The 12,183-nt window shown below is 38.5% G+C and overlaps 1 protein-coding gene across 1 annotated transcript in view; it reads right to left on the bottom strand.

Moving 5' to 3' along the window:
- Nucleotides 1–1,713: 1,713 nt before the first annotated feature.
- prkcbb (protein kinase C, beta b) overlaps nucleotides 1,714–12,183 on the bottom strand; it is a 91,614-nt gene continuing 81,144 nt past the window's right edge. Inside the window, exon 17 of the mRNA XM_044100822.1 lies at nucleotides 1,714–6,837. Coding sequence (XP_043956757.1) covers nucleotides 6,685–6,837 — 153 coding nt within the window. The 3' untranslated portion in view covers nucleotides 1,714–6,684. The remainder of the gene's footprint in view (nucleotides 6,838–12,183) is intronic.

The raw sequence follows: 12,183 nt of genomic DNA on the forward strand, positions 1-12,183 counted from the left end.
TCGAGTTCATGACTCCATTTGAGTTTTGCTTTTAAGTCGGCCCAACTTGGATTTCTATGAAAATTCAGATTTTAGCTTTAAGAATTTTGAAGCAAGTTTTCATTTGTTTGTTTTTTATCATGTGAAGGTAGCAGTGGCTTTAAAAAATGTATTTTTAAAACAATGCACATACAGTAAATAAAGCAACGGTAGCAGATCAGTGAAGAGCAGCAAATTACCCCATCACTCAAACTGAAGTGTTTACAAAACCAGTTTGACACACAACCACACCCCTCCACAACTTGGCTCCACCAGACTAGCGGCAGCAGCGACTAGTAAACGCCTGGTGGATCTGCACGTTTACTGACTTTTACTGTAAACAAACAGCTTCTCAGTCCAACGCTCCTAAGAAGGGCTCCTCCATTTTCTTTTAAACATTTACGTAGTTAATTCATTGAGCTATAAGAAGCCACCATGTGCCTGGAACGTACAGAACACACTCTTCACCCCTACGATTAAGAAAAGGTAAAAAAACAAAACAAAAAAGAAAAATGTATTTTGGAAAAACGTTTACTGAAGTTCTGGGTAGATGATTATAACATCTGATTTAATATTTTCAAATGTTGTCATCAGACAGCCAAAAATATAAAGTTATGTGCAAATTCTGATTTATACAAAAAAAAAAAAAAAAAAAAAAGGTGTAAGAATGAATGGTTAGGCTTAGAGCCCACAGCTCTGTGTTTGGTGTAATTTCTGATTAAATTGTGTTTTTTTCTTCATTCAGTGAAGTTACTCAGAGTAGATTACAGTAGCAGTACTTCATAGTCATGATATATCGCTTCCCCTGCAAAAAAAAGTTATTACACCTCTCTGGTCACATTAAACAGATTGGTTTATTTAATGATCACTGCACTCTGTATTCCTCAAGCAGACTAGAAGTCTGCAGTCACCTAAAGTGTCCTTTCCTTGCCCTTCCTCTCTTTTTCTCGTCATCCCCACTACTCCTGTGCACCCAGTTATTCCAAGTCATTCGCAGAAGGAGGAAGACAGACAGAGACGGAGGCGGCCGTCGAAAGGAGGAGGAGAAGGAGGAGGAAGACGGTGTGGTTTCTGCTCAGTGAACTGGAACCCTTCCTCGCCTCTGGCCAATCTCGGGGAGACGGAAAGGAGGGGAGGACGGAGGAGCGAAAGTTAGAGGAACCTGACAAGCTTGCAGGAATTAGTGAACAAACAACAAACTCTGTTGAAGAAGGGAAGATAAAAAAAAGAAGAGGAAGAAGTGAAGGGTGTCTGACGGATAGAGGACGTTGATGAATCTGTTGCGAGCATTAGGCATGTGCAGATGTGTTTCTTTGGGTTTGTGTGTCTTTTGGCAGATGGAGCAGTCTTCAGGGCAGAAGGGGACATATGGCGATGTGGAATGATGCTGGCATGATGCTCGTATGTCAGAGAAGTGATTTATGCAGTCTCTGCAGACAGAGACCCCCCGGAATAGGTCAGGGAGCATGAGCATTGTATTGGTTTGTGTTTTTTTATGAAGGTAAGGTACATTTTATGACCTTGTGGTAACAAAAAAACAAACAAACAAAAAAACCCGTCAACAGCTATTTTGCTGGAGTTAACTGGAAATAAGGACAAATAATCCAGAAAAGGTTATAAAAAGATCCACAGACATCAACGTGTCTTATGTCTTTTCCAGATACATGTTTATTGACAACGAGAAACTTAACAAATGCATCATATTTATCTTCCTTATGCCAATCCCCAACATTCATTCCCTGCTCCCAAGAATGAAATCCAAAATCCCGCTTCTTTCCCCCTTGCACATCTAACAGCAATTTCTGGTTTGACGGTGCTTCCAATTTTTTGATTTTGGTGATTCTGTCTTTACGCTAGCTGGAGTCAAGCTGCTGCTTCCTGGTGACCTGGCTCTCACCCCATTTTCACAGGAAAGCTCACAGCTTTCTTCACATTTATAAAACAAGAAAACTTTCCATTCTGTATCTACAGTCTCCAGAAAACCTAAGTACATTTTCTGCTATTAAATCTAGTACATTTGTAAGCTATCTCAATGACTTAACATCCCAATTACCATCCATTGAATTTTCAGGTTTTAACTGGACAAAACGTCACAAAATCCAAACAACAGGGACGCTGTTAGGGTTTAAAAATAATAGTAAAACCAGAGAACCGGACATTAAGACCTTCAGTGATGGAAACTTTTTTTCTGTGCGTGTAATTGAATGAAAAGCAGCGAGAGCGGCTCAATAAGAGCGAGGTGACGTAACGCGTTCAATTGGGTGAAAGTGTGTCTAATATGTTTGCTTAACGGCAGTGACAGTAGTGCTGCAAAAGTCACAGAGAGAGAGAGACATAGGGAAAGGAGAGGGCAAGCAAATAAGACGGTGTGAAATAAATCCAATAAGCTCCACTGTCATGCTCCCCTCTTGAGCACTTTTAAGATGCAGTAAATGAAATAAATTAGAGGTTCGTTTAGATCAGCCGTACTTGTGCAAGAAAGAAACTCCAATTCAGACATTTTGCTCAGATTTCACTAAAACCCAGATATTTTTTCCTGAAAGTGGTATATTTTAGACTTTGCAGTGTGATCGTGGAATGAATGGTTACAATCTCTAAAACGGTGTTATTACATCGCTTTTGATCAGAGGAATTTGCAAAACCTATTTGTTACAAAGATGCTTCTTTTGACATATTCTGCAGCCTGGTCAGGGTTTTGGATTGAATTAGGTGAAAATAAATATGCTACAACTCTCAAGATTATTTGTTGGTAATATATGAATAATCATGCTTTCTGGGGTTGTCTTGGGTGGCAAATCAATAATTAATAAATCCCTGGAGCGCAAAACAATACAACACAAATTCTACACCATTAATATTTCGGAAGCGATCTCAAAAATTCACAATAAAAGTGGAGAATACACAAACCACCCAGAAATCCTAGATATATAAGTAGAAAATATTTGCAACCAAAGAAATATGGCGGACTTTAGATGAATTTTTTTTTTTACAGCACTTTCTTTTTCATCCATGTTAAATGTGGAAAGGTCGGTTGCTATATCTTTTATTATGTGAAAACAAACAGCAATTAGTACAGTGGAAAAACAAAAAGTGAACAATTATGAAATTATCTTTACCAGCAATAAAGCTCAGCTATAATTTTCATAAGTTTCTCACTTCGTCTTGTAGAAATGTCGTCCTTGCACCGTATTATTATCGCCATTACCCATTTAAAAATCATTTTATGGATTAAACAAAACACAGTCAGTGAGGTTTTTTTTTCTTTCTCCAATGTAATTTATTATTTTACAGCCTCCCCCAACATGACAACACATATTTTCCTATCATTTAACTGTGTCACAAAACACACTCTCTTAAAGTAACTCTTCTGAAAAGTCATCTTCAGGTGCAGGACTCAAATGTAACCGTGACTAAAAATCCAAGCAGAATTTGAAACATGGCCACCAACTTAGCGATACCTAATCAGAAGTGGATTTCAACGGTGAGCGGCCTTATGGAGAGGGGAAAAGAAAGATACACCAGCATAGGTCAGAACAAAACGAAGAAACCTGCAAATAATAATAATAATTATAAAACCTGCAGAGAGGGAGAAAGGTCAGGGAAAAGTAGAAGAGGAGAAAGCAGGAAGAGAAGAAGGAAGGAGGAATAAAAAAAAGGGTTCAAACAAACAAACAAAAAGACAAATTGAAAGGTTAGATCAGAGGAAAGGTCTGGAAAACAGAAGAGAGAAGGAGATACAGAGAAAATCCAGGCCAAAGCAGCCAATGGACAGAGCTCTTGTGGCTGGGAATCAAACTCATGTTCTGCATAAAAATCCCATTGAAGCGCACCAGTTCCCCCCCCCCCCACATAAACACAAATTGAGAAATGGAAGACTCTTCCTTCAACGCATCCAGAAACAGATTATATGTACAAGTAAAGCCGGGCATAGTCCTTTTACATCTGTGAATAAGTAGCATAATAATCATATCATAGATTCAGCAACACAAATTATTATATCTATTCTTCTTATAAAGCATTTATTGCACACCTATGTCTAATAAGGAATAAATCCATGTTGTATGGAACAAGATAATAGAAAGTTCATCACATGCATACATAGTGTACTTCTAGTAATCAAACATCCCCAAGAACTGGTTGATTGTTTTTAGCTTTCGGATTCAGACTCGCTTTGCTTCATTTGTCCAGTTTTACGCTTTTATTAAAGAAACAAACAGAGGAGTGATCTGATTCGTACTTAGTAAGTCCACTGAGCCGGTGGCAAGAATAAATATTACGTTGTGAGGGTTACTGAAGAGAACTTAGGGGTCTTGATGTTGGTAGATATTTACACATTACAATAGAACAAAATATACAGCCGAATGCTTGTAAAAGGTCACTGCATGTGTCTGACGGTATTTTACACGTACGACATCCAAGCGAAACAAATGTAGGCTTAAATCGTCTAAAAGACGAGACACTGTGACGGTGTGTGTGCAATGACGGCACGTGGTTTTTATAATGCACACAACTGGAAACGGTTTGTGTTGAATTGAAAAAAAAAATCTCATTTTTCAGCTCTCTGCTTTCACCAAACAAATACTTTAATCTAGGATCAGACTCTCTGGTTCCTTTTGTTTTGCTTTCGTTTGTTAGATGGCATAATGTTAAAAAACAAAAATCAGATTTGCAAATAGAAATAGGACTTAAATTTTTAGTATGGTTTCTAATGCAATGTTCCTTCTTTTAACAAAGTCAGGCAGTTTGGCAGTAGATACACATGTAGTGCCTTGCAAGTACTTGAATAGGACTTGGCCAACACAAAGGTGTACATAACTGTGAAGCTTAGAAAAAAAATTAAATAAAAAGATTGCATGGTTTTCCTACATTTTCAAAAACAAAATCTGAAAAACAGTGCATGCATTTGAATTTATTTTAATCCAATACTCCAAAATAAAATCCAAGGCAACCAAGGGGCTTCAGAAAACTTTCGATTTAATTTAATCCGTTTTCAATTCTCTTAGAAGGCCTCGGCGGTTTGCTAGAGAAAACGGGGTGAACAAGGAACACTGATTATTTGGCATTCATGGAAGAGAAGAGAGAAGGAAGACATAAGGTGTCCCTTTTCCGGTTTTCCACAATCCATGCAGGAGTTTAAACTTCACTCAAATGTCAGAATAGCCCAGAAAAAGTCCAGACTCAAATCCAATTGAAAATGTGAGGTAGCATCTAAAAATTGACACTTACATGCATATCCTCTCTCCACTCATTCAGTCTGACCAGGATTCAGTTTTTGAAAAGAAAAGGAGGACAACCTCCATGTTTAAAGAATCAGCCGCAAGATGATCTCCTACTGACAATTTATCAAGACAACTGGCAGTGAAAATCCACGCCACATTTTTTTGAAAAGATTTTTTTTTATCTTTAAAACATTTGAAAAACCACGTATGCATTTTCATCCGCCTCACAATAACACACAACTTTGTGTTGGCCTATCCCATAAAATCCTGATAAAATGTGCAAAATCTCAAGGGGTATGCACACTTTTGCAAGGCGCAGTATGCTTACATCAAAAAAATAAAATAAAATAATAATAATAATAATAATAATAATAATAATAATAATAATAATAATAATAATAATAATAATAATAAAAATCAATACAGATTATTAAATGTATTGGAGAACGCGAAAAAAGAAAGAAAAAAAAAAGGCAGCAATGCTGCTCGTATTGCCGTTTGCAAAATTACTCACGCGGATGCTGTCAAAGCATCTCACAATTTCTGACGTCTGCTGCGTCGCTCGAGCTTCCGGTTCACGACAAACCCGGCTGCGGCCGAGGCCTCGGCCGAAGAACGATTTACATCCGGCAAGACGAACGATCAAATAAATGCGGGCATGGTTTGGGGAACGGCTGTAGACTAGAGATAAGCGATACCGCATTCAACAGGGCGAATATGAAACCGGGTGAGAGACATTTGAGTTGTTGCCTGATGGGTAAAATATTAATGCATTCACGATGCCAATCTGGAAGGATGATTTCAGGGAAAGCCTGGGAACGGCAGCAAAAACGACTGTCAACAGTAACGCTTAAAAACATGGATGAGTCTTTCAGTAGATACAAAGTCGACCACTGTACATTTATTTATACAAAGACATGAAAACATACAAAACTTTACATAGCTACCTGAACATCATGGCACATTAGTTACGCTGTGGTTAAGACCTGGTAATTTGGATAGTAATAATAATAATAATAATTTGGATGAATAATGAGGAAAAATTGAATGAACGAATTAAATAAAACCAGCACTTTTAATTGTTATGTTTAAATAATGAGGCCTAACTCAAGGAAATGATTTTTCATCTTGCAGTCAACGTAAAATGAATATATGAAAAGGTGGCAATCAGAACTGGATCAGTAGTAGAAGTGCTCATTCTGGGTTTGATCGGATTTCGTTTGGAGAGATTGGAATCTCTTCATCTCGTTTTCAAATCTCCAGGTCTAGTTATTAACTCAAACCTAAGTAACACCTAAAAGAAAAGAACAAAAAAATCATTTGGTGAACACACACAAAATAACAATTTTTGTCGTCTTTTTAAAAAAAAATTTGCCTCAATTTTGCGCTAAAACCTTATTTTCTACCTCTCTGTGTTGTATGTTCAAGTCCATTCTAGGGTGTTCAATTAATTGGGAGCCACGTATTCGGCGTTGGTGTAGGAGAAGCCGAGGAACTCGTCCTGGTCCAGGTTCATGATGACGAGCTTGTCCGTGGGCGTCAGGTCCACGGCCATCTTGGTGAACTCCTTGTCAAAGTTGCAGGTGTCCCGGCGGTTTCTCTGCGAGTGGGTTTTGAAAGTTGTGGGTGGTGCAGCGATGGAGGAAGTGGAGAGACAATAGCGTAAAGAATAAAAAATAAAAATGGAGACATTTTCGGAGAGGCATGGAATGAAATGTATGAGAAGAAGAGAGCAAAGTGCCGTTAAACAACTCAGAGTGAATTATTAGCTTATCAGTCAATTAAATTTTAATTGTATAGCACCTTTCAGCAACAAGGTATTACAAAGTGCTTTGCATCTTGAAAAAAGCAAACTTAAATTGCAGAGCAGATGATTAGCATCTCAAAAGCTTAAATAACACCCGAACTATGACCCCAAATCCCAGGGATGTTGAAAAGGAGGCTTTTTGGATGCAGTCCAGGAGGAAGTTCAGACTCTTGTATTGATCGTAACGGGAACTGATCATTTCCCTGACTCTAACATATCTCCATCCAGGTTTTTAACCACACGGTGAGACAGAGATTTAAAGAAGAGTGGAAAATGTAGTTGATTAGCCAACTGAAGGCTTCGACCAGTCGACTTAACATCAAAGTGCAACGTAAAGAAATAGTTTGTCCTTTTGTGACCAAGTTTCTTGAGTTATTTTGCTCTTCTTTTCGATCCAGTACCACCAGTCATTTAGAACACTAAATGTTTCATTTGATCAGATTATTAATAAAACTGCAGACTTTATTGCATCTTAAATCTAAGAGAGTTTTTTTTTTTTTAGCTGCCACTGCAGTGAAAGCACCATTTTACCACCGGACAAAACGAGATGTTTGTAAAGCCTGATAAGGTTCAATCCTTAGGCTATCTGGGGATTTCATCTCACAAGCGAACAAAAATGTATGCGTTTATCTTGCTTGATGTCGTAATGCGCTTTCAGCCAAAACCGAAAGTCCTGAGCTGAGTCAGAAAGTTTTCAAAGCACGAATCGATGAAATTACACACCGAGATATAACCAAGAGCGAGAAAAACAGATTGCCGGTCCTGTAAAAGTCACAAAAGCAGCTTGGTGTCTTAGATATAGGAGAAAACCTCTAGGTGTGAATCGGTGTTTGACATCAGGGTGCGAGAGAAAACATTGTTCAGCCGTGGGTTTTAATACAAGCAGCACGGCTCTCCACCGGACTCGTCTGGGCCGGCACAAGTCGTCTGTCAGTTTGCGCCCTGAAGGAGTTTTCTATTGCTTATATTTCTAAGCAATGGGGAGTGGAAATGGAAAAGCTCAGAAAAAATGTCTGAAATTAGCCTTATGATTCAAGGTTATGGTTAGTAGTTCACACTTTTAGTAATGAACTGAGACCCAAGTTTGATCATCCACGCTGTACATGTTGTCGTAAATCGTTTTTCCAGTTTTTTGTTATTTTTTTTACAGTTTATTTTCTCAGCACCGAGAGAGCGATTCGCATAATTTCAAAAACAGCCAATTGTGGTTTATCTACTTTATTCTACATTATTTCGAGCATAAAAATACTTTGTCTCACAAACACACACACATTGGGCCACATCTTAATATTTTATTCATATTTATGAAACATTTATAAATGAAATTTATGTTATGAACTTAAAATGAGCAAAATTCCCGCATTGCCAATATGAGTCGATTGTACAGACGGCTAATTGTCTCAGTGGTACCAGCATAAAAGCTTCACAACATTGTGCATCAACGCAACATAAAGTGCTTCTAAAGAAATTCTCATAACTGCATGTATTTCCAGGAAATGGATCCATGACCTCCTTTGTTTATGATAGTAAAACATTATACCAAATAAATCCAACCTAACGCAATATAGTACAACGTTCTTCAGTCATGTTAAACTTCTTCATGTGTCATTACATTTTCACAAATACAAACGTGGTGGATTTGCGTTGAGCACAGTCAGAGTAGAAGGTGCAGATGCATCTCTGAGTCTTTTTCTTCAAAAAAAAACCAAAACAAAAAACAAAACACAAAAAAACAAAATACTGTTTGTATCCAAAGGTAACAGAAGAATCTTTTGACTTTAGAAACCATTGATTTAAAGGTGGCACCTGGATTTTGTGCTATCCTCTCAAAACTAAAGCATTCAGAAGCTGATTATAGGACAAATACGTGTACATAAGGGGGGAATCCCACGTACAAAAGATCACAAAATGTAAATACTGAGAGCAATATGAGAACATGAGAGAATTTCCAAGGCAACACACTGTAAATCAAGAGAGGAGAGAGAAAAGAGAGAGAAAAACACTCGAGAGACAGTAGACAACTGTGACTCAGAGGGAAACATGTTTGTTTAGCAATAGTAGCAGAAGGGTTCTCCTGGACAAGAAAGTGTCATTGCACATTTCGCCTCAGTAGGCATGTGGTGTAGAAAAAAAAAAAAAAAAAAGAAAACGGCTGTTAGAAATGGACAGGGGAGGGGCAGAGCGTTCTGAATGCAGTGGATAAAAACTGCATTCATTTTCAAACACACCAGAGCTGTCATCCTGTCATAACTGCAGCTCACAGGGGTTGAATACGCTACCAAGGAGACGGTGGCTCTACTCTCTGTGTGGAGGGAACAGGGAAAGCCACACTCAGGAAATTTGTCTTAGTCCATTTCCAATATGGACATTATCTGACTTCATAGTTGATAGCGCTATATACATACATACATATATATATATATAGTTTCAGTGCTCAATCTAGACATTCTACATCTGAACCCCTCTAAAAGAACTTTCCAATTTCTGAGGATATAAAAGATGAGTTGGTATCTGTTGGCCATCCAGCAACCCTGAGGGCAGTCTGGATCACTTGCTACGATCTCCTCCGTTCTTTGCTGATGTCTGATCAGCTTCTAAAGGTACTTTGTGCACTAATTTGACATTAACCCTCCTGTTAATGTTCATTTCTGAGGTACAGTAATAATGTTCGTGGGTCAATTTGACCCGGGGAGTGTTTAATCATGCTATAGTGTCAGAAACCAAAAAGTTCTTCCAAAACATTTTTGTATCTGATTATTAAATCCAATACTAACCATTTCAATCAATATTTGTGCAGTGATTTTTATTATTATTTTTTTTTCTCAGAAATTAAGGATCAATGAAGACAACCTACTCATTTACTCATTCGGATATAAAAATAGAATTTACATTTTTTATGTCCACTGAAAAAAACCCTAGACACAAAAAAACAATAATTTCCTTAAAATTGATCTTTGGTAAATTTTTTTATATTACATTTAGATTTTTTTTTTTTTTTTTTCAATGGGTGATCTTTATAATTAAACTTGAGACACACATACTGTTCAGGGTCAAATTGAGCCGCTGATTAAAATCCAGATAAATGAGTCAGGCAGAGAGTATTTTTGTTTTCCTCCACTTCTGCTGAGTGTCACTCAGTGTGGGTGGAGTTTGTCCACGAGAACAGAAAAAGATCCTGTCAAAAGTTGTATGGACACTGTGCTTTCTCGCAGTTTCCCAGTGAAGTAAAGAGAATAGTGAAAAAGTGGGTTCGTATGCGTGCACATGTGCATGCATGTGTGTGTGTGTGTGTGTGGTGAAATATGGTTCATAGCTGCAAGGAAACATGTAGAATTGGACTTTTTTTTAATATCTTTTATGCACTTCAACTTGACTGCTAGGTCAAATTGACCTGAACAGTATCTATGTAAAAACATAACAGGAGGGTTAAGCAGACGGAGGTGATGCTGAACTGTTAAGGTGTGCTTGTAAATCCAGGAAGCAATTAAAGAAGGATCTGGACCTCAATCCTGACAGAACATTTGCTGTGTTTTGTTACTGAAGCAGCGGGTGTTTTGTTCAGCTACAGGGAGACATGAGAGGGGACAACACTTTGGGGAACGACGCCAACAGAAACTAATTAAGCCACAGCTGTGGTTCATTTCTAATTAGTTTCTCCCTCTTTCATGCAGCAGCAGCAGCGAGCTGGGACCTGGTCGGAGCACAACAGCCGACGGGCCCGTCGGGCCGCGTTCGCTGCCAGGCTTCCTGCGTCGTGCGTTTCCTTTCAAAACGGAACGACTTGCTGACAGAATGCATCGTTCACTGCATGTTTCAACAGTTACACTGTCGACTCCACACTACCACAGACATTTTAAAGAACTTTTCGTGTATTCGTGGCTGGATGTCAGCAAAGGTTTGATAATTGTTGAACTGATGTTCTGGTAAAGGTAGTTTATTCTGTCCTGACACAGCAGGACACTGTTTAAGCTTCTTCCATGCACTGTACAAAACATTAATTTGTTTTTTGTTTTCATTTTCCCACTAGCTAATTAAGAGCTCTACACTTCTCTCAGTTTAATTCGAAGAACTTGTAGTGTCTCTGTTTTATAAATCAAATATCAAATAATGGAATAGTGTAAGAAATACTTTTTTTAATTTCTACTTGTAATAACAGGACTACTATATTATGTTTCCCCTCTATATATTATTCCCTTTCACGACCTGAGAATCTCAAGATGTTGTGTAGCGTCTCTTTTGTTTTTACGAGTTGTAGAAATTACAGTCTCACCGTTTTCTGTCATCACAACAGAAAAGCACACAGAGTACAGAGTGCTAATGTCTTGGTCAGTATCTTTTTTTTTTTTTTTCAGGTTTTACTGTCTTACTGGCTCCTAAGTTTTTTTTCTCAAATCAGAATGGTAACATGCACATTGGCAAAAACCTGGGTGCATTTAAATCTCACTGTTCCAGTCATGTAGATGAAGCCAGCTGGAAATGCTAAGTGCTGCATGGACTAGTCAGTACTCATTCCTCATGGTAGCAGTTGAAGTTGTTAATCATCCGATGGGTGATGAACAACTCGCATGGTTATAAGTATGTCTCCACCAAATTTCCCAAGCAGACTATTTTGCACGTTCATATACCAACCATGCATGTACATGTACATATTAGCACATACAGCTGCCAGCAATGCAGACTGGATCGTAATGTGCTCCATTTCAGCCTGCTTCAGTTGCAGTTATTGCTGAGAGGCACCGAAAAGAGAGAGAAAGAGAGAAAAAGAGAGAGAGAAAACAAAAAACAAAATCAGCATCGGACAGATGGTGAGATGAATATCAGAGGCCTTCGGTGTTGATGCACAGATAGAAAAACTCAGAGTAAACAGTAGCAAGACAGTTAAACACAAGTAGCTTTCACATTGCTATGCCTTTTGGAAGTAGTGGCTTTAATGGAGGAACTGCCACTCTCTACTTTCCTTCCTTCTCCTCCTCCTCCTTCCCTCGCTCCCTCCACCTCTCTCTCTCCGCCAGTCCACGTCTTTTACGTGACGAGAGGATTAGCGGGAGACGCCGTCCGCCGAGGATGCGGGCAGAGAGTGGGAGGGACAGAGGAGAGGGGAGGTGAAGTGGGAAGGAGAGGAGGGCGAAGAAAAAAAAA

This window comes from Gambusia affinis, linkage group LG19 (genome assembly GCF_019740435.1).
Source record: "Gambusia affinis linkage group LG19, SWU_Gaff_1.0, whole genome shotgun sequence".
NCBI lineage: Eukaryota > Metazoa > Chordata > Actinopteri > Cyprinodontiformes > Poeciliidae > Gambusia > Gambusia affinis.